This window comes from Lampris incognitus, chromosome 9, assembly GCF_029633865.1.
Source record: "Lampris incognitus isolate fLamInc1 chromosome 9, fLamInc1.hap2, whole genome shotgun sequence".
Taxonomy (NCBI): Eukaryota; Metazoa; Chordata; class Actinopteri; order Lampriformes; family Lampridae; genus Lampris; species Lampris incognitus.
The window spans coordinates 22,468,950-22,492,364 of NC_079219.1; the positions used below are offsets into that span (position 1 = coordinate 22,468,950).

The 23,415-nt window shown below is 42.0% G+C and overlaps 1 protein-coding gene across 1 annotated transcript; it reads left to right on the forward strand.

Moving 5' to 3' along the window:
- Positions 1-5,412: 5,412 nt before the first annotated feature.
- fbxl4 (F-box and leucine-rich repeat protein 4) lies at positions 5,413-18,100 on the forward strand. The gene is made up of 9 exons (XM_056286869.1): positions 5,413-5,484; positions 7,192-7,824; positions 11,583-11,919; positions 12,503-12,747; positions 13,424-13,637; positions 15,442-15,513; positions 15,985-16,109; positions 16,462-16,649; positions 16,839-18,100. The coding sequence occupies exons 2-9, from the start codon at positions 7,328-7,330 to the stop codon at positions 17,000-17,002; spliced, it is 1,842 nt and encodes a 613-aa protein (XP_056142844.1). The 5' UTR covers positions 5,413-5,484; positions 7,192-7,327; the 3' UTR covers positions 17,003-18,100.
- Positions 18,101-23,415: the final 5,315 nt, after the last annotated feature.

Here is a 23,415-nt window from a genome sequence, read left to right on the forward strand (position 1 = left end):
GTAAGAGGGAGCCTACCTATAACTCCCTCCATCTAAAAAGAGATAGGTTGGCATGCCTGCGTTTTTTTCAGAGCGACGTGGATGTGTCCTTGTGTGTTTTGGTGCTTAAGGAGAAATGCATGACTGAGCTTTTTGTCCACTGTTATTCAGAAAATTCTCTCTAACTCCCTTTTCAACCTCCATGCACAGAGTAAGGACTGGCAACTGGTTTTTGACAGCTGGGGCATCGCAGAGGGACAAGTATATGTGTGTGTGTGTTTGTGTGGTGTGCATGTGGGTATCTGCGTAGGTGTGTTTTTGTATTTGCACAAGTGTGAGAGAGTGATAGAAAAACAGCTAAAAGTGTGTATATGCACACATGTAGCTGTGCATGCACTTATGTGTGTCCATCTAAATTTGCATTTGTGTGTGCTCTTCCATGTGCATATGTATGTTTGGCACAGTGGACCATAACAGAGCCCTGACAGTGGGCTGGAGTGTAGCTTGGTGATGTCTGCCTGGAGGAACTGACAGTGGCTCAGGCTGTCAATCACAGAGCATGCCCACTGGTCCCCCCATTCAAATCATATGACCTTGTTAACTGTGTATGCAGCTGGATACTGTTTATATACAGTTTGTGTGTGTGTGTGTGGGTGTTTGTGCGCGCGTCAGTGTGCATTTTGTGCTTTATGTGGGTGGTGTGGTGGAGCCTCGTCATAAATGCTCTTCCGTGTTCTTGTCTTAGTTGTGTGGGCTTAGTTCATGCAAAGGATCAGTGACCCTTACCACAACTGTTCCAAATGTTGAACAAAGGCAATGAAGACCACGATGCAACCATTTCATGCAAAAAGACAAAGCCGATGTGTTGTTACATTTGACAGCTCACAGAAGCATACTAGACATAATTTACTTATCTTAAGACATACCCCTATTACATCACTGATTCATTGACATATTCAGAAATCCTTTCATAATAAAACACATCACATTTGCTGGGCAGAGACTGTTACATGCCCCTTTTCAAATAAGGCCATTTTAGTCATACTAGGTGTATATTTTTATCTCTAAAGTTACCCATAGTGACAGTGACAGGTCATGCATTCTTGCCATTGGGAAAGAGAGATAGCGCTCCACTAGTCAAAGGTAATTATCTCCTCGTGTCACCCACAAAGGGTGCTAGCTAATGAGAGCTGGGCTCATGATTGGCGGTCTCGGGGTTCTGTAGAGACCCTTTGCTCTTTTTGTGGTGACAATAGAGTTTCAATGCACCGGAGAGATAGATTGACTGGGCAAGTCATTCATCTATGCAAATGCCAGCCAAGATGTGACCACCACCATACACAAAATTCATCTGGCTCTTCATTATCAGGGGACGCGATGTGTGAGAGCGACGGTTAGCATCTGTGCGTGTGCCTGCATGTGTTTGTGCACGTCTGTTGTCAGTCTATGTATTTGTTAAGGTCTGACGGTACGTTTCTTCCTATGAATGTTTATTATTATAAGCAGGGACATTAGAGAGAGAGAGTTGGAAGAAAGCGAGAAACAGAACTAGTGAAAATATTCTATTTCCTATAGATGATTGATATACCGGGTGAATGTAAGGGTGTGGAAGGGATTTGTAACGGACTTTCTGAGTATGTTGAAAAGTTATTTATCATTATCAAATGTATATATGAAAAGTGGCTTAAAAAGAACTTTTATTATGAATATCAAAGGAGTAAGGTGGCAAGTTGGCAACACTACAGTATGTTTAAAAGCTATCTTGCACCCAACTCCAGCCTACCATAACCACAAGATTAGTGAAAACATCCCACTTTACTGGATAAAAACATTATTTGACAAAGCAATACCTATAATTTGCAGCGGTTAGATGCATTAAGCACCATTTGTATAAAGTTTCAATGTGATCACAACTGTTTTTTCCTCTGGTATTCATATTTAGCTGGTTAATGTTAACCAGTGGCGGCACGGTGGCGCAGTGGTTAGCGCGGTTGCCTCACAGTAAGAAGGTCCTGGGTTTGAGTCCCGGGTTAGTCCAACCTTGGGGGTCTTCCCGGGTCTGCCTGTGTGGAGTTTGCATGTTCTCCCCGTGCCTGCGTGGGTTCCCTCCAGGTGCTCCGGTTTCCTCCCACAGTCCAAAGACATGTAGGTCAGGTGAATCGTCCATACTAAATTGTCCCTAGGTATGAATGTGTGTGTGTGTGTGGGTGTGTGCATGTATGTTGGCCCTGTGTGACAGTCTGGCGGCCTGTCCAGGGCGTCTCCCCGCCTGCCGCCCAATGACTGCTGGGATAGGCTCCAGCATCCCTGTGACCCTGAGAGCAGGATAAGCAGTTCAGAAAATGAGTGGATGGATGTTAACCAGCACTAATACTGCATCTGGATTGCATCTAGTTAATCTGGCTCATTTGTAGTAGTTATCTCAATTATTTTTAAAAAAACAAAAGCAGTAAGATTTTCATGCATATGTATTGCTTCAATTATTGAGAAATCTGTGTTTCTATAGATATTTCTCTGTCTTTGTTGTTGTTTGTGTGTGTGTGTGTGTGTGTGAGTGAGAGAGAGAGAGAGAGAGAGAGAGAGAGAGAGAGAGAGAGAGAGAGAGAGAGAGAGAGAGAGAGAGAGAGCTTGTTGTTTTTAAATCAGGATGCCCATTAATTCTTAAACTACTAAGTATCCACAATGTTTAAAGGATTTGAAATAGTGGCTCAGATTGACACAATCTACATGTCTGTCTCAACAGCTATGAAATGCCTCACATTTCACATAGTGTTATTGCATCCTAAGTTTACACAACTATAATGTTGAAAACACTATTTGTAAAAAAAAAAAACAATTTCTTTAGGGAAATCTTCTTAAAACGTCTAGTGGTTAAAGTTACAATAATACAATACAATACAATACAATACAATACAATACAATACAATACAATACAATACAATACAATACAATACGATACAAAAAACTTTATTAATCCCATAACCATTTGTCCTACTGTGCATGCGTTGGTCTCTAGGGCCCTAATGTTGTACCATCTCCAGAGCAAATTTTAGAGCAGAAATGATATTGACATAATTTCATTTAAAAAAAAAAAACTCAGTTCGCTTACTAACGTTGCATTTTGGTTGCATATGTGAGGAAGTTTGCTATATATGAACATTAGACTATCCCCGACACACGGCATATGGTACCAAATCTTTCAAGCACCGGGTCTTGTCCATCCCCAACATCTGCAAAGTAGTCCTGCATGTGTGTGCACATGCCCATCGTGATTGAAGTCAGTTATTCAAATCAGGAAGGCAGTGTTCTTCCAGACAGTAATTTATTATTTATTTTGAAAAATATCCATTCAAGATAATGCTTTAAGAGAATGCTTCATTATTTTAGGGCATTATATAATGAAAATGAACTCAGATTATCTATCTAGCCATCTATCTATCGGCACAAAATATGGAGGGGGGGTCAGGGGGGACAAGACCCCCCCCAAACACTGTTTGAAAGTCCGATTTTCCACCACTGCTAGATACTATATACATATGTATAATATTAGAAATACACTCCCTTTATGTGCCACCATTCAAGTCATTCCCATCCAACAAAATGTAAAAGTATTAGTTATTAAACCCCCCCCCCCCCCATGTATTTGGTACTGACCGCAGCCCTTGCATCATTTTCATCTGACGTGACTGGCCGGAGGCACGCACAACTTTTTAACAGCATCTGGCTGAGGCATGGCTTGTCCGTGTGGTAAATGTGTGTAGGAGTGATAAATGTGTGATAAATATGTGTAGGGGTGGGGAGAAAAGGGGAAAAAGGCCTGAGACCCATCAAGTGCTAAGGGGTCCTTAATTGCAGGAAAATGCTTTTAGAGGTAGGCCTATTACAAAAATGCAAATGGCCTTGTCTTGGACCTCCCCCTAAAAACAGCCTTGAGAATATAGTTGAGGAAAAAAGTAGAAGGTGTGCAATGTGTAGTCCACAATATTCTCCTTTCAGAAGTCCCCAAAATCAACTAGTTCACTACAGCTGACTCTTTAGGCTGTTGATATATCTGCCATTGCTAGATCATTAGTATGGAGTATTAATAATAATTTATGGAACATTATAGAATTCATATGCATTATTCTGTTTGTAGTTTCAAAATCAACTTAAGTAAACTGTATACTCTATTCAATTCAGTTACATTAAATTCAACTTTATTTATATAGCTCTACCAGTCAAAAGTTCGAGTACACCTGCAAAACCAGGTTTTTCATGGTTATCTATGCTTCAAACTGTATACGCTTGTCTGTAAACGATGAATATTTCATTATAGGATATGTGTGCATTGTATTTTAAATGAAAATATTTTTTTATAAAATGGTCACCTATTGCAATGGGATTTCAGGTCTGAATCCCAGGTCAGTTTAAAGTCTGAAATGTGTAAAAACATGGAATTATAACACTTGTAAAAGTGTCTTTGTTAGATGTTCTCCGGGTTAACTAGCATTTGGTGAATTATTTATATTTTCATTTAAAATTAAAATTTGAATGCAATTCACTTGATGATTATATCCACATGTATGAGTTCATGTATCATAAAATTAAATATTAAGTGTTTATAGACCAGTTTATGCAATTTCAAGCATGGATAATCATGAATAACCTGGTTTCAAGCAAGTGTACTCAAGCTTTTGACTGGTACCGTATATCCTGTGTTGGATCCTATATTGAAGTCTGTAAGCCAGAAAGGGATGTAGAATATAGGCAGAACTAAAAGAGAATTTTAATTATAGGCTTTCTGGTAGCCTAAGTTTGCGTTTGAACTGGTGTGTGTGTGTGTGTGTGTGTGCGCGCGCGCGCGCGCGTATATCTATATATCTATATATATCTATAGCTATCTAGCTATCTATCTACCTATATATAATACATACATACACACACACACACACACACACACACACACACACACACACACACACACACACACACACACACACACAACACACACACATATATGGGAATGACTGGCCACCACCGACGTTGGTCCCCCCCCACCTGTCAGACCAAATTTGCACCCCTTGTATCTATCTATCTATCTATCTATCTATCTATCTATCTATCTATCTATCTATCTATCTATCTATCTATCTATCTATCTATCTATCTATCTATCTATCTATCTATCTATCTATCTATCTATCTATCTATCTATCTATCTATCTATCTATCTATCTATCTATCTATCTATCTATCTATCTATCTATCTATCTATCTATCTAATCTATTTTACAAACACGTCGTTGAAGAAACGAGAAAATATGAGCTACCAAACTAAAACAACATTTCCCACAGTTCTTTGCGTCACACTATTGCGTTTGACCGGATGTTGATACTCTATTGGAGAGACATGAACGGAACAGAGTCTGAACATACAGAATGTGGATCCATGGTTGAAATTTCCTGGGGACAAATGGAAGGAAGACGGATGCGTTATTTGGATGGATTTTTTGACCCGCACTTAACGTACAGTTAAATAATATGTTATATTGTTGGATGGCTAAGATTTTTAACGCTAGTGCAGCTAAGATTTACTAAAGTAACCAGAACACAGTGATATGTTGTGACAGCTCAGCTGCACTCTAGCTAGCTAACGTCGACTAACAGAGTAGCTAGCGTTAACAACATTTTATCGAGTAGATAACCTGGAAAGCGTAAGCTAACAAATTGCATTTTGCATACATTGTTATAGATTTAATTCGTGGAATGCAAATGATTGATACTTTGGGATAGTCTGCCGAGCAGTTTGCTAGCTTGCTAGGCCCACGGAAGCAGTGAAGAAGGAAAAAGGGAGTATGTCAAGATAGGCTTGAAGAGCATCACCAGTGCTTATATAACAATAATCTGATCAAATTATGGTAGACATTTGGCTTTGGGCTTGTTGAGTGTGCATGGAAAAGTTAGCCACTTGATCTTTGTGCAAAGACTTTCAAAACTGTCATGGTGATTTTTGAGATTAGCTACATAGTGGTTGGTCATTCTTTGGTTGTTTAACTGAATCGGGAAGCTTTCAGACAATCCTGTATGATCTGAGATGCAACAAACATCTTCCTAAAATGCATATAAAATGATGTGTGGTGTGTGTTTGTGTGTGAGTGAGAGGCTTAAACGTTTTGGCTAAAGGAAAAAAAAATGTCATGGTCCTTTGATTCTATCATCATGCAAGTCTGCATTGCTTTCATCAGAGCATTAGTTAAATCAACATCACATTGTAACTAAACCTTTTAAGCCATTTGTTGATGATACGTGTCGACTTTAGTTTGACTTGAATGACGGGACCTTTTTTTGTATCTGACCTGCTAAACATGTCTCACTCTTGTTTTACTAATCTACAGTCTTTCACCATTTAATTATCAAGACTGGGCCTTCATGATACGATTTTAGATTGTTTGCCATAATCATAGGTGTTTTTCCTTCATTGAAAGGAGACTATAGGTAGACTGCAAGCTTGCATACCAAATTATATCTACAGTTGAGGCAGGCATGAGCAATTATGCTCTCACTTGCCACAACATTTTTTATTTTCTATTCCGAAATTAACAGATTTCACTCATGTTACCCAAACGCTTTTGCTTTTAATTGTGTAATATCAGCTAAAGCACAAATACAATATGTCTCCTTCAAGACGCTACAAATCTGTCACCTTGGTAAACATTAGGTCAACTCTGTTGTCTATCTGAATTAGAAATTCTTGTTGATTTTTTTCAATGAGCCAAAGCTCATTAATCAAAGTTTGATAAGCACGGTATTGAAGTTAGCAATGCGAATGGGCAGGCAATTATTTTTTGATTTTAACCCAGCTACCACAACAGCCTCATGTATAATGAAAAGACAAATTTAGTTTGTTCAGTCAGCAGTGGCCTATACTTCACTTATCTTTAGCTGTGTGATAGCAAAATTGCCATGGTTTGCTGCACATGAGAAAATCATATTCTAAAATAGCCTGTTCTTGATCGAACTTGGCTAATTGGTAAAGACTTTTAAAGTTTTAAAAATGAATCCTCAAACTGTTGCATCATCTTATTTACACAACCCACGTTCCTCTGCGACACATTTACATTGCTATAATATGTTTACCTTGTATGAGGACCAAACAGGAGTCAGACACTGAAGCATCCTAGACCCACTGTCTTGGTGTCCTAACTGTTGTGTTTGTCTTTGTCTAACCTACAGGTCATGCATGTAGCTGTGCTTCTAGCCTGCATTTTGTAGAGCCCAACTCTTTAAGCCAGTGTGCTTCCAGTAGGTGGAGGTTTCACTCCTCCTTGCCTCCCTTTCCCCCCTGCCACCGAGAGCCCCAAAGTTCCCTATGCTAACCCTGCTGAGCATGTTTTACTATATCTGTCTGCGGCGGCGCTCCAGGAGTGGGACACGTGGCGAGGTGCTTAACAGTCGGCGTGCCATGGAATCCGGCCAGAGAGCAACCCTGCCTGTCTGCTTGGAGGTGGAGCAGTATGCCAAGGAGGTTGTGGACTTTAGCTCTCACTACGGCAGTGAGAATAGCATGTCCTACACCATGTGGAATCTGGCAGGGATGCCCAATGTCTACCCCAGCTCAGGAGATTTCACCCAGACTGCAGTGTTCAGAGCATATGGGACCTGGTGGGAACAATGTGCCAGTGCCCCACCACCCTTCCGCCGCACACCTAAAGGCTTCCACAGCCAGGATTATATAGAGCTTGCTTTTGAAGAGCCTGTCTACCCAACAGCAGTAGAGGTGCTGGAGACCTACTATCCAGGGGCCATCGTTCAGATCCTGGCCTGCTCCCTCAACCCCTTCTCCCAGAATCCTCCCGCTGATGTCAGGTAAAGACATTTCCTTCTACCAAGAAACACTTCCTCATTAATTGCTTGTACATCTCTGCACTACAGCAAATTCATTTTGAACAGGTTGGTGGGGGATATACCTGTATGTATTGAAGCGTCACTCTGCTCCAGATATATGAAAGGGATATATCACCAGGAGGTTTCAGATATGCTAAAAATCACCAGGATGTAGCAGATGTGCTAATAAACATTCATATTGAAGTAGCACATTATGTGCTGCCATCATCTCAAAACTTCAGCCAGTAGCCAAGTGAAAACCCTAATTGTCTGGTTTTCAGACAAAGAACATCAGGATTCAAAGTTTCCTTCCCCAAGGTGGATAAAGTTGGCAGCATAACCAAGCCTGACATAGGGCAACAAATTACAGGCCCAACAGAGATAGCTGGCATAACACCAAGCCCTAATCTAATATTGAGGTCAGGCAATTAGTTGCTTTCTTGGAAGGGCACACTGAGGCATTCTAAATAAAGAGGCTAAAATGCAATGAACTAGCTGCTCTGGCTCATCCATGAAGCTGAATATGCTCTGTTGAAGCTGGTTACCATGGATTTTAGCCCTATTTACTACTGTATGGACAGGGAGTCAGGCATTAGTGGTCAGGGTTAATATCAGGCAATGTAAACAGCTTCTGAATCAACCAAAAAGGTTGCCAGATAGGCCGGTTAAGATAAGATAGGGGTTAGTATGTCATGGTAACTTTTAAATGAGTAGAAACATTCTGCTCTGCTTGCTATGATATTTGCAGATTTAATTCTGATTTTTTTTTCAAACAAATGGACTTTGTTCCACCATTACTGTCTCATTTTAGGTATGATCCAATATCATGATTGGAAAACGTCATAAAGCATACACAGGCAGCTGTCCCATCACCTTATTGTTGTGGCTGATGTTGAGTGTGGCGAAACAGACTCTGCTTCAAGTCTGTAGGTGCATTGTCAGTGGTGTATTGTGTAATGTAGATGACTGTACTGTAGCTGTGATGGGTGATGAGTGCAGAAAAAGCCAAATGGAGGTTCACGAACACCAAAATCATTGAGCATGTAGGCTAATCGAAGGCGCCCACTTGATAGTTTAGGTGACTCATTTGCAGTTCTTCACCAGACCTCACATTCTGTTAATCCAGTCTCCTTTTTAGGTGTTCACCAAAGTTTGCTGCCAAAGGAGATCATTATGATCTATTTTACCTGTTAATGTTACGCCGTGATTACGTACTAAGATAGAGATAATGAACTAAGTACTTGATGTACAAAGTGTTGATTACACTTTGTACATGAAGTACTTTGTTCATTCTCTCCAAAAGACAGAATCGTTTGGCTGCATGGATACAATGACAGTGTGTTGCATTGCAATGCATTTGTTCTCCGTTCCCTGTGCTGGATTTATTCTGTGTGTGTGTTGACTATATTAGGTATTCTATACCTAATCGTGCATTACCCTGTTTTTGCTAGTGCTGTGTGAGTTTTATTTATGAAAAGATTTTATTGTTAAATCAAAGTCACAATCTTTGCTGTACTGCATTATGAATGATGATCATGCTTGACCAGTTACATTTTTATACATTTTAGTCACAGGATCACTGTGTAGGACTTACATTCAACTTATATTTAGTTTCAGTCATTTGGTGGTGCCCGCTAGGGGTCATAGGCACTGAGAGCTAGTGGAGATATTGGGTGGGTGGGACAATAAATGCATTATACCCATCACACTGCAGCACCTTGTTATAAGGCAAGTGCTGTACAACAACACTATAGACAAGTACCCACAAGAATGGCCTGATGTCAAAATTATCTGTATCTTTCTCTTTCTTTCTCTCTCTCTCTCTCTCTCTCTCTCTCTCTCTCTCTCTCTCTCTCTCTCTCTCTCTCTCTCTCTCTCTCTCTCTCTCTCTCTCTCTCTCTCTCTCTCTCTCTCTCTCTCTCTCTCTCTCTCTCTCTCTCTCTCTCTCTCTCTCTCTCTCTCTCTCTCACACACACACACATTTCCTAATTTTGTCGGATAAATGTTTCAGATCCGCCGTATTTCCTCCAAAAAGCAAGTATGGGAAACAGAAAAGCAAATTCTTAGCTACACTTGCCATTAGCCAGTCCTTTCATTGAAACCAAGTAACACAAACTTACGATTTTGTCCTTTTGTGTTATTTGAACATTATTTGGACACTGTGTCTCCAGTCTCTTCACTGCCAGTTTTTCCTCCAAAGACATCGAAGAAAATGAATGATAAAGTAAATAATCCACCTCATTCATGCCTGCAAGTAGCACCTTACTGTATGTACCATTACTCTGTACGTCTGCTGTCATTTGTCAAAAGTAAGTGGCCTGAGGGCTGAAAGAATGAGCCCAAATGATGAGCAAATCAAGGGGGCATGCCACAATGCCTATCACTCACTTATTACGAAGATGAATGGAAGCTAATGCTACTGTGTTGGGCTTTAAAAAATAAGATCATTTAGATATATCCAGTGTTTTACTTTTGACTATTTGGTGGTCTTGCTTCTCTAGGTTACATCAAATTTTATTTTATTTATTTGTTAATTTTTTTGGGGGGATTTTTTTCGCCCCAATTGTATCCAGCCAATTACCCCACTCTTCCAAGCTGTCCCGGTCGTTGCTCCACCCTCTCTGCCGAGCCGGGGAGGGCTGCAGACTACCACATGTCTCCTCCGATCCATGTGGAGTCGCCAGTCGCTTCTTTTCACCTGACAGTGAGGAGTTTTGCCAGGGGGATGTAGCGCGTGGGGGGGGGGGGGTCAAGCTATTTCCCCCAGTTCCCCCTCCCCTCTGAACTGGCGCCCCGACCGACCAGAGGAGGCGCTAGTGCAGCGACCAGGACACATACCCACATCTGGCTTCCCACCTGCAGACACAGCCAATTGTGTCTGTAGGGATGCCCGACTAAGCCGGAGGTAACACGGGGATTCGAACCAGCGATCCCCATGTTGGTAGGCAATGAAATAGACCACTATGCTACCTGGAGGCCCCTAACCACCAAAATGTAAAACAATCTGTTGTAAAGTTGTTTTTTTTTAACAATAATTTTCTCACCTTTTATTGTAAAAGGTAGGGAGGGCTTAGCCCTGTTAGCCCATTTATATCAGCCGTCCCTGGTCATTGGCATCTTATCCCTATGGATCTGGATGTTCAGACCCATGTTGTTTGAAGAATTCATGGATCCAGGCATAATTAGACAATATAAGGCTTATTGGAACAGAACAAGTTTAACAATAGTGAGCACAATACGGATGCTCGTTCCCCTGTGCTGATGCAGATGCTACGTGCCATGTGGCAGTGTGAAGTCGAGGTTACCTTTGCCTGGCAACACGGTGTTTTGTATGATGTGATACTGGCTTGGCTCTTTTACTGTTTTACAGTGGTTGACTTGGTGCTCAAGTTACAGAGGGCTGGTGGAGGCAAGAGTCATGAAATGTATAAAATTTGGCAAACCTGCCAGAAGGGCATGTTAACACTAAATGCAAGGTTTCAGAGATTACTGTTACGTAGAAATGCATATAAAATCAACAGAATCAATTGTTGAAATTAACATTAAAGAGACAGGTTGTAGGTTGGTAGTTACCCTTAGACAGGACAAGAAGCTGATGAGTGAAAACTTCACTTTTTATCCATTGAAAATTGCGTTGTAACCCTAATCATTGGCATCATTGAGAATGAGAAGCAATGAGAAAATGCAAATGGTAAAGTCTCAGCTGTCCCACTATGACCCTCTCCTCCCCCATTATCTAGGTGGGAGGTGCTGTGGTCAGGGGAGCCCACCAAGGTCTTGACCCCACAGGCGCGCCAGTTCTCCCCTAGTATCAAGCAGCTCAACTTCCCCACCAACCTGCTCCGTCTAGAGGTCAACAGCTCCCTGCTGGAGTACTACACCGAGCTGGACGCCGTCATCCTGCGCGGGGTGAAGGAGAGGCCCATCCTGGCCCTCTATAAGATGCCTCTCATCGACATCAGTGACCTAAGTGACAGCGAGGAGGAGCTCTCCGATGTGGGAGGTCCCTTCAGACAGGGAGGGGAGGGCAAGCTGCAAAACACAGGGAATGGCTACTTTGACAAACTCCCGTATGAGGTGATTACAGACCAGAATGGTAAAACTTGTATGTACACCATGTCAGTGTCTGTATACACTGTTCTGAACAGTGTGACACACAAGTGCGCACAGACATTCTGGCTTTATCCCATTTTGACATTTGAGCTCGTATTCACTTATTTTCATGCCATCAAGACACATCGTGTCATCTGAACCATGCTTAAAAACACCAGCGGCATGCCTGATGTTTTCTTTCTTATCACCTTTCCAAACCACTGCCATTAACGGCTCTCATCACAAGAGCGGTGTGTGTTGGTTTCAGAAACACAATACAGTTATTATCTGTTAGCTGATACCCAGTTGAACACCATGTTTTGTTTAATCACTATGACACACACACACACACACACACATGCATACACAGGCAGTCCTCTATTTTATTTGATTGAGGCATACAGTATGTAGACAGTGCACAAACAAGCCTACTCATTGCCACACCAGTTCAGGAGTCAGATCTCTCCTCCCCTCTTCTCTTACCTTGTTCTCCATCTAATGCCCTCTGCCTGATACTGTGCCCACCTTCCCTTGCCTCTACCTCACCCCTCCCTACCACCACCCGTAGCTGATCCAGCTGATATTGAGCCACCTGACCCTGCCAGACCTCTGCCGCCTAGCCCAGAGCTGTAAACTGCTGCACCAGCACTGCTGTGACCCACTCCAGTATACCCAGTTGAGCCTGCAGCCCTATTGGGCCCGGCTGAGTGACGCTTCCCTGGGGTACCTCCAGAGCCGCTGCACCCTCCTCCAGAGGCTCAACCTGTCCTGGACTGGCAACCGTGGGGCTCTCACTCTGTCCGGCTTCAGCAGGTCAGACCAACAGCAGGTCAGGGAGGCATTATCACAGTAATGCTCACATGCTGAAGAGCAAAATGACCTTCTTAAAATGGTAAATCCATATCAGTCAGGTATTGATGTTTTTAGATGCGAAACACCTCTTGAACCTGGCCTCTGATTGGCCTACTCACAAAGTGACATATTGTCTCATGTTTAGCTGTACCATCTGCATAGATTCGGGTTGGGTGGGGGTGGAAATTGCGACCCGTCCAAAAAGTGTTTGTGAATGTTTGCATCAGAAAATGTATGATTTTGAAATACTTTATAAAGATTTTGCATTTTTGTAATGAACAATATTATCTGCATTGGAAAGATCCTTGCCAAAAAACATTTTTTGCTGCACTCCCACCACTATTCTCTCTTAGCCTCTCCCTCGAATTCTATCACTTGGTACTGTCCATGCGGTTTTATTTGAGGTAAATATAAAAGTTTTGAAGTGTTTCTACTATGTCAGGTGCTGGTTTGCTTTCAACCAGGATATCATGTAAATATGTAATGTTGCTGCTCAATTGAAAATGTGCAGTCAACATTCACAACATCGTAAAAAGAGCTGTGTTTCGCATCTATGACTTGTTTAAGATTAGGGACAGCACATATTGATACCTTTTGCTTTTTGCTCTCTCTCTTGCTCACCTTTCTTTCTCCATAGCTTCATGAAGGCATGTGGTCTCAGCCTGGTGTGTCTAGAGTTGTCATGCTGCCACTTTCTGTCAGAGGCCTGTCTGGAGGTTGTCTCCCAGACGTGTCCCAGGCTTCAGGAGCTAAACCTGTCCTCCTGCGACCGGCTGCACTCGCAGGCCTTCACACACATCTCAAAACTAACACATCTCCGCAGGCTGGTTCTCTACCGTACCAAAATAGAGGTAGGCATGGTCAACATTGTTTTTTGGAAGCCCCTGACAATTCCATTTTCCAATGTGGACTTTGTCCCAAAAAGGATTTGGCCTAGGGCATCCGGGTAGTGTAGCGGTCTATTCCACTGCCTTACCAATATGGGGATCGCCAGATGGAATCCCTGTTACCTCCGGCTTGGTCGGGCGTCCCTACAGACACAATTGGCTGTATCTGTGGGTGGGAAGCCGAATGTGGGTATATGTCCTGGTCGCTGCACTAGCGCCTCCTCTGGTCAGTCGGGGCGCCTGTTCAGGGGGGAGGGGGAATTGGGGGGAATGACGTGCTCCTCCCATGCGCTACGTCCCCCTGGCGAAACTCCTCACTATCAGGTGAAAAAAAGCGGCTGGTGACTCCACATGTATCGGAGGAGGCATGTGGTAGTCTGCAGCCCTCCCCGGATTGGCAGAGGCGGGTGGAGCAGCAACCGGGACGGCTTGGAAGAGTAGGGTAATTGGCCGGATACAATTGGGGAGAAAAAGGAGAAAATTACAAAACAAAAAAACAAAAAAAAACGATGTGGTCATTATTTAAGTTACCGACCTAGCAAAACAACTGCTCTTTTTGTTTGTCGTATAAAATATAACAACTACATAGTTATCTTTCCACAGAAAGTTGTTCCTGTACTTAACAGTGTAGAGGGGATATCAAATTTGGCAACACAATAGGTGAATGCTCATGGAACTATTTAAAAACACGGGTTCCCAGCTTGACAAGAAGTTGTTCATATGACCCCTGGGTAATACATGTTGTGGCTTTCGCTGTGGCTAATCCTCTTTTGTCATTTGTAATGAACCTAGTCACCCAAGGGCCAATGGACATTGAGACATGAAGCAGTTCAGGTTCAGACCTGCCTGTGTGAAAAACCTCTGCCTTATTTTTTCCACCTCAGCGTTTTCTCCAATGTTTGTCATGTTTCGGGCTCTGCGACAGGCAGTAGGTCTCGTGGTGGTGTGGGGAGAGGGTGGGGTGTAGTGTTTCTTTGGTGGAGCCAGGGAGCTTGCTTCAGGTTGTTTACCAAAGGCAGACAGAGCAGGCTGTGTGTGTCTATTTGAGGTCCTGACATCTCAGCTGTCATTACCCTGTCACTGCTCTAATTAAATAGCTTGCTCACCGGAGAAAGGCGTTTATAAAGATGCCAGCGACAGACCTCAAACACACATACACACACCATGCACACACCATGCACACAAGCACAAGAGGCTTCCACTGAGCAACTTGTCATGTCTGACACTTTCTCCTGCTGTTGAGGTACATGTGTTGGCAGCTCCACGCTGCACTCCCGTATCTTAATCATAACTGCAGTGCTGCTATTGAAGAGGTCCATGCCCTCGCCACGCTTTTGCAGAGAAATAAAAACAATAGGTTTTGTTATATTGAATTGTGTTTACACACGGTGTTTTATGCGGATGCCAGGCAGAGAAAGGTAAATTCAATTAACCTCTCAGGAAGTGAATGATGAACTGAATTATGAAACTAGACTTGTTACTGTAATGGTGTGTCTATACATTATATGTACGTCTCAAGCTATTGGATTTTTTTTTCTCAGGATTTTGTTTTTTGAGTTTTTTTTTTTTTTTACACACAACCAATAAAAGTAGTGTTTCTAAACAGGATTTCTACCTTTTTGTGTTGTCTTGATCAGAATGCTGCAAAGTTTCCTTTTCTCCAGATATGTGGGAAAAATCCATTGGAGATTTAATTTAAATGTTGAATTTGTTGCTAAAATTCTATTACTGTAACTCATTGTCTTTCTCCATCTTTTTGTTGTTGCAGCAAACGGCGATTCTGAGTATCCTGACCTTCTGTGTGGAGCTGAGGCACCTCAACCTAGGGAGTTGTGTGAGGGTGAGATGGCGCGCGCGCACACACACATACACACACACACACACACGAAAGGATTTGTCCAAACTATCGGAACATATGTTCATAAGACTGTTATTCCAATTGGTATTCAGGTGGCAACTCTTGAAAAGAGGCAGGATATTATAACTTTGTCAGCATTATTTGTCACCATTGTCTTTCCTTTGATGTCATGATTGGCCAATTTTAAATAACCACACCATGAATGCACATTTTAAGATTTTCTTGAGGTCACTGTGGGAAAAAAAATATGTGGCTTGCCAGCTGCACAACTTTCCATGGGGCAGCACTCATCAGCACAGTTCAGTTTGTCCAAAAAATGTGGAGGACACCTCTTTTATGGCAATATTTGATATTTTGCCATTTGTGTTGCTTAAAAATGAAGACAGAGTAAAATGAGCTATACCATAGGAAATTACCATGGGCCAAACAGTACTATGCCCCACCCACCCACAGATTGAAGACTATGACGTTGTGGCCAGTATCCTGGGTGCTCGCTGCCGCTCACTTCGCTCGCTGGACTTGTGGCGCTGCAAAAATCTCACTGAACGAGGCCTGGCTGAGCTAGCCTCTGGCTGCAGGTAAGTTGCACCAAGTGCCCAGAATTTGCTGTACAAAACACATGTTGTTTATTTGGGAAGGTGCTAGTTCATAATAGATGTTTAATAAAAAAGTCCACCGGAAAAACGTTGTTCACAAGCAATATCTGTACTCTTAGGAAACTTAATTATTAACTGTGAACATGAGTAGCTGTATCCCCAAGCTAGAAAGCAGGGAAACCGAGCTCTAGTATCTGATGGCGGCAAGGCGAGGTAAATTTGGGGGCTGTTCCCCCAAATTGTTAACTGAGTAGCAGACATTTTGTACTCTGAATGCTAGATTGCCGAGTGCAAATGAGCCCATGCTGATTTCCCCAATTCTCTGGTTGGTCAGGATGCTGGAGGAGCTTGACTTGGGTTGGTGTCCCACGCTGCAGAGCAGCTCAGGATGCTTTCAGCACCTCGCCCGCAACTTGCCGCACCTCCGCAAGCTATTCCTCACTGCTAACCGCACCGTCTGTGACTCAGACGTGGAGGAGCTGGCTGCCAACTGCCCATCACTGCAGCACCTTGACATACTGGGTAGGCACATTGTGTGGTGTTCCATGTCTAAATTAATAAATATACTCCTCAGATGTTACAGAGTAGCTTGTCTAACTAATATTTTAATAGGTTTCATTGGAAAAAAAAACTTCATTTTCAGTCACATTGTTACACAACGTTTTTATTTGATTCTTCCTTGTTTGTTTGATTTAATCGATTGATTGGCAGGCACACGGATGGTGAGTGCAGCATCGCTGAGGAAACTTTTCCAGTCATGTACCCGGCTTCTCCTTCTGGATGTGTCCTTCTGCTCCCAGATAGACACCCGCGTCGTTCAGGAGCTCTCCGCCCTCTTCCCCAATGTGGCCATCAAAAAAAGTTTCACCCAGTGACCCTACCTCCGGGCACCTTCCCACTGCACATGGGGGGAACTCCAAAACAGATGGGGAGGGGGGGCTGTGAGGTAGCAGACATTGTCCCCCCTCCCTCAAAGGGAAGACAATCTATGAGCCTTTTAGCAGACTGTGGAAATCAGCTGAACACACAGCTGCCTCAACCTCACTAAGGACCCCCAGTCCTCAGACTACTGAATATTTGTTGTCCTTGTTTGGCTTTAAAGTTCGTACATTTCCTGGACATTTTAATCATCATATTTTCATTGCCAAACATCATGAGGGCAGAAAATATGTCTTGGAAATCAACACAAGACAAAGCAACACAAGAATGGGCATTTGGGCAGTACTGCCTATCCAAAAGTGTGTGTCTTACACTGTATTAAAACGCTGTAATTTGGCAGATGCAGACCAAATTTGATGGCTGTTGAAATAATTCGAGGTCAGGCCTTGGTCAGTGCCTTCTTTGAGTGTGCAGCAGTAACTGGTTGTTTAATGATGCAATGAGAGCCATTTTTAAGACATCCATTAACATGAAGCCATTTTTTATTGAATCACCAGAAAATATTCCTGTAATGTGGCTACATAACCTTTTTGAAGATGAAAACAAAAATTGTCAGAGCTTTAACCGTCTTTGAACAGCGGGTTGAAGGTTAAATTGGAAAGGGTCGGGAGGCAACCTCGTGCGTGTCTAACTCATACACAGAGATCACACCAACGAAATGCACTTTCGTTTTTGTTGTAATCCAGGTGCAGAACTTTTGAAAGGATCTAGGAGAATAAACAATTTGAGTTAAAACTAATTAGATAGGTTTATATAGATCACAGTGCTGCAACGTAGTCTTTTTTCATCAACAAAATGTTTTGATCTTCAAAGTTTCACTAGCTACCAAAAATGGGGCAAATGAACATTGATTTCACTTTAATTATGTGTTGACAACTCAGAGGTAAAGAAAACGGATTGCACCAGTCCTAGGCAAACACACTAAACATTAGACTAACACAAAGATCTTGTTTTTTTTTTTTGTTTTTTGATGGCTTGAACCTTCAGTAGTTGTGGCCAGAACCAACTTGACTGTTTCCAGTCAGCTGTTTGGGTTAAATCTGCGCTGCCGAGAGTTATGTTGGGTGACAACGTTTCATCATCACCGGCAACCCAAAGCAAAGTCAAAGCAACCCTAAATTTGCCTGTAAATCATCTCAGCTGTCAGACTTCATTCGTGTGCTCAAAGCCTAAAAGCATTATGTAAGTGCATTACTTGAAGCAAAGTAGGCATAGATGATTTCTCCAGTAGTTGAAGTAATGTGTAAAGAGCTGCAATGACTGACTTATAACATCTTAAACAACTCAGGTCAGGTTTTTTGGTTAGCCATCACTAATCAAAACTCCCCGTGCCACCTTTAAGTCTAGGGTATCTGGATTGGTCCTTGGTTGAATTTCAGTCGTACGTGGTAGTGGACATTGGATGTTGCATAGTTGCGATGAGTATATTTAACTTGACACAATATAAATATCTGAACATAGTACATGTCCTGAAGCTCAGGGGTTATGTATATATCATCTGGTTTTAAGTTTTGTATGTATAATAATCTCCAGGAACCAGCAGAATAGAAGTTCTTACCAAAAGCAACATTGGACTGAATCAGGTTTGAGTTTCACTGCCATCAGTACTGCTCTCTAACAATAAAACAAAACCGATTATGCTATTTACTGCTTATGAAGCACTGAGGACTGAAAGGAAAAAAAAAGTTTGCGCGTTTGGTGTAAAAAATTGTAGCATTATGATTTTGTAAAAATATATATATTGTGGTCCTTAATTATTTATTGATTTTGTAATATATTGAGCCACATTTGCTTTTGTGGCAGAAGTGCTTGAAAGCATTTCCTTTTTGCAGAAACTTGAAGTTTCCTTTTGAGCACATGCTAGTTAGAATGTGAAGTATATTTGTGCCTTATACTTACGACTGAATGCAGTGTGATGTCTGTGTGTTGTTGGGTGTAGTGTGGTGCTCTGCTTTCATGTCCTTAAACCAAAGTAATCAAGAGAAACCTAGTCTTAGTACCACAGCTTACATGCCATGTCTATCATTCATGCCAATTGATATGCAAAATATTTACATTGCCCTCTCTGAAAGAAATGTTTTTCCCTTACATCGTCCTCTGAATGACTGTTACTGTTAAGCCTGCATTTACTCACAGTGATTGGATTTAGTTACAGGATTGCACCCTGATGTCTGGAATGCACCAGCTGTCCAAGGGCCCTCCAAGATGCAAACATGATTTCTACTGAGTGGAATTCAAGTAGTCGAAAATAAAAAGCAATTGCATTCATTTGACATAACAGGTTGTTTTGGTGCCAGTATGTGTTAAATGTCACATTTGAGTTTCCCTGGCCCATTGAAATCCAGGGATCAATAATATAATTTCCTAAAAGAAAATCGCAACAAAACTGTTACACCTATATACAATGTATTTATGTCCAGTATCGGATAATGCTGCATTTATCCAGTAGGACAACTTAATTAGAAACACGTTTCTTTTAGTGAGTAGAGGCATTTCATTTGTTATAGGAATCTCCGTATAATCACACTCCTAGATAGTCAAAGGAATAATTTCTTATACTTTCCATTATTTCTGGTTATGTTGATTCAGTATTTTCATTTAGTGGGGGTAATCACTCACTATTTTCTGCTATTCTGTATTGAATGCTTTTTCTTTTTCTGTCATCTCTGGATGTGATCAAACTTTGTGCCATCTTTACGATGTCCGGTAGTAATCTCTGTGGAAGTGCTGAGGTGTGACAGCTCCCTTTGCTCCCTGACAAGACAGCTACTGTCGAGTGAAAGGATTGTGCCTCCGATGTGAAGAAACTGATTGCTTTGATTTCACCAAATTTTGAATAAAATGAAAGCAGATGGATGATTGATATTGGTGTCTGTGCGGATCTTTTCATCCTCTTGGCCCTCATCCCATCTTTATAATGTTAGAACAAGAGTGTTATAAGGAACCTGACTGTGTGAAGAAATTGCTCGAATTATCTGATGTGCTGAAAGTCCATCTCCATGTTGTTTAGGTTCAGTGAACTGTGCACCTGAGACGTTAGGCCTCACAAAATAGAAGACACGTTGGCGGCATTTGGAGAAAGGAAGGCCCGTCTCGTGATTCTAAAACGACTAGCAAAGCCATTTGTCAGAGTGATTGACTGGGTGGTAGTAGTGGAATTATCCCTTTTGCCTTAACCCTCTGCCATTTTAAAGCCTATTAATACCACAGGGAGAAGTGACATTAGCTTGTCTTCTTAACGGCATTTTAATGAATTGTTTATGCCTGGTTTAATGATGTATATTGTGGCCTTGTAATGTGCCCTAATGACGGAGAACGAGGCGGCCTCTGTTGAAGTATTAATTTGGACTGCCTCCCCAATGATTACTACTCAGCCACCAACACAAGCGCTGCTTCTACTTTGCGACTGCCACCGCCGCCGCCATAGAGCAGACGTGATTCATGGAGGCTTTCCGCTCTACGCTGCTGTATGATTTCTTGCTGTCATGCTCCTGTATGAGGCTGATGCATCTGGGAGGGGATCCACAGCAATTAGATCAGCTTTTTTATTTGTCTTTCAAGTGCTTACAAAAAAAAAGCTTCATGAATCTACAGTGGGGGAAAAATACAGATGGAAGGGTTAGGGGGATGTAACAGGGTTGCCCAATAACTTTTTACGTTCATGCATTCTTTCTTTCAGACCCATTGCATTCCTCCTCCTCGGTCTTAAAACCAAAAGACTTGACAGCAGAACATACCTCGGCAAATATCTGGAGGCCTGGTAATGGTCGTCTCTTTAGCGACAGGCGCGTCTACAATTCATTGTGGTCTACCACCGCCGAGTTCCCCGAAGACCGGGACCAGACAGGCCTCAGACCTGCCTGAGGGTGGCCTCGCCATGATACCCATCATTATGTGGCTTGGTGCCCCTTCTCTGGTTTCTCAGCTCAGACTCTAATAATGTAGACATCCTTGACACTCTTCCCATTTCACCCAAAGCCTAGTTTTGTACTATTTTTAAAGGATATAAGAGTGCACTTACGGGGAGTAAGACTAACTTAGCAATAGAAGAAAGTACACATCAGTGTTTAATGTAATTGTACATCATAACTAAAACTGCCTTAAACTGTCAAGTCCATATTGAGTAGAAACATTACCTGCATATATAATGACCTTGAGGTTTTCTGTTTTCTGTTGAAAATTGGTCATGCATGGGAGATTGTTTGTGCGAAACAATGGAAAAGATCTTAAATTAGCCTGTTAAGTGCGCTCCTCTTTTTGCAAACCGAATAATAAGGATTTCTCTTTATCACATGCTTACAGTATCTCCTGCACCACAGTAGGTCAGTCATGCATAAAGCTATGCTTGTGGTTACAGTCACAGAGGAACATCTTGACCGGCACAATTTGAGTTTGTTTTTCCCCCCCAACTGTTATGTGTTGTCCATCTAAAATAGCTTTATCTATTACCACCCTTGGGGTGGGCTGTACAGGGTTGCAGGGTTACTGGTTCCCTGAAAAAATCTGCCAGAAAAAGTACCTAAATCAGCCATGCTGAGGGATGAGCATGTTTCGCAAACAGGCCAAGCAATTAGCCTGAATAATTATGCGCTGAAGGGGAGACACGATTCGCCCCAGTGATTGTCAAAGTTCACGCCAAGTTATAATTAAACAATAACTCGTTTATAAATGAACGCACACGAGCATTTGTGTACTTAAGTGCGCATAGTGTAATTAGCTGTGATGCGTCTGAGTGAGATTTAAGAACAACAATGTCAAATGTTGGGATTGTGTACCGCTTGTGAGCTTGTATCACTGTTATCTGTCTGCGGGAGAGAAGGGGTGGGGGTGGTCTTGTGCGTTAAGAGAGGCCTGGCATATTGGAGGGGGGCTTGAAAGAGACAGACAGCAAGTTAATGAGCGAGGGAGTGAGTATGTTCAGACACTTTGGAGGTAGATATGGATAGGGAAGGTCTGGAAAAAAAACTACAGAGGTACCTAAATGAGTTAAAAAAACACTCATTAAAAAAACTAATATAAAACCTAATATATGTAACTCAAATGCAAGGAAAAAGATATTAACGCTTCTAAAATGTTATGATAAACACAACATATCCCTGACTTTTTGTTACAGATATGGGAATATATTTCCATTATCTGAACCGCTTATCCTGCTCTTAGGGTCGCGTTGATGCTGGAGCCTATCCCAGCAGTCATTGGGCGGCAGGCGGGGAAGACACCCTGGACAGGCCGCCAGGCCATCACAGGGCTGACATATATATATATATATATATATATATATATATGTGTGTGTGTGTGTGTGTGTGTGTGTGTGTGTGTGTGTGTGCATGTATGTATGTATACACACACACACACACACACACATATATAATTTTTTTTTTACAAATTCTTTCCTTTAAGATAACTTTGTTAGACAAGTCAAACTGGTATATTTACAACACCAATGTTTAATAATTCTGTGCTCTGGTGACTAGATGAATGGGGAGTGTGCTTTCCTGGACCTATTATGCCAACATTTTATATATGCTACTGAGTTGTTGTTAATGTTATTTTCTTGTTGAAAACCAAACCAATAAAAATGTAAAAAAAAAACAAAACAACAACAACATAAAACTGGTGTATGGTGCTGCAATGACACATGGATATCTTTACGTTGAAAACTGTGAACATACTTTTGACCTTATGTCTCACTTTACTGTCTATTGGGACCGTTCTTGAGACCATTATTCATCAATATTGTAAAAAAAAAAAAACTTTATAGTGACAAGGCCTTAGCACACAACCACCCTTACAGTCTGCAGGATTGTAGCCTGCCTCTGCAAGCTGCCTTCATTGATTGTCGTTGGGTCTGACTCACTGGAGTGGTTTTTAAATGTTGGCTTGATATGGAGAACGAGGGGTGAAGGGGGGTGGGGTGTACTTAGTAATACTCCATAAGCTGATTCTGAGCTCACCTGATAAAATCGGTATGTAAAAGACACTTCAAATGGCTCTGGCCCGACACCAAACGCAGTGATGTCCCCAGATTGTCCAGCTTCACTCCCCCTCTGAGCCAGTCCTTCAACAGTAGTCACAGCTGGGGTTTGTTTTTTTTGTCCAGTGGCACTTTGTACAACAAGGAGAAAAAGCTTCAAAACGGAGGTGTGGAGTTGGGTACAGAGTCCACGGAACATTGTCAGACGTGACTCTGTGTGTAAGTGTGATTATCTCATCAGGCTCAGTTGCCTTTTTTTTCTGATTCGAGAAAAAAAAAAGTGAAATTGGTCCGTAATGATAAATGATTAGCCAGTGACAGCGGTATAAATGTTGCACGGCGTGTTATTTGGGGATACCTAATGGCCAGTGAGGC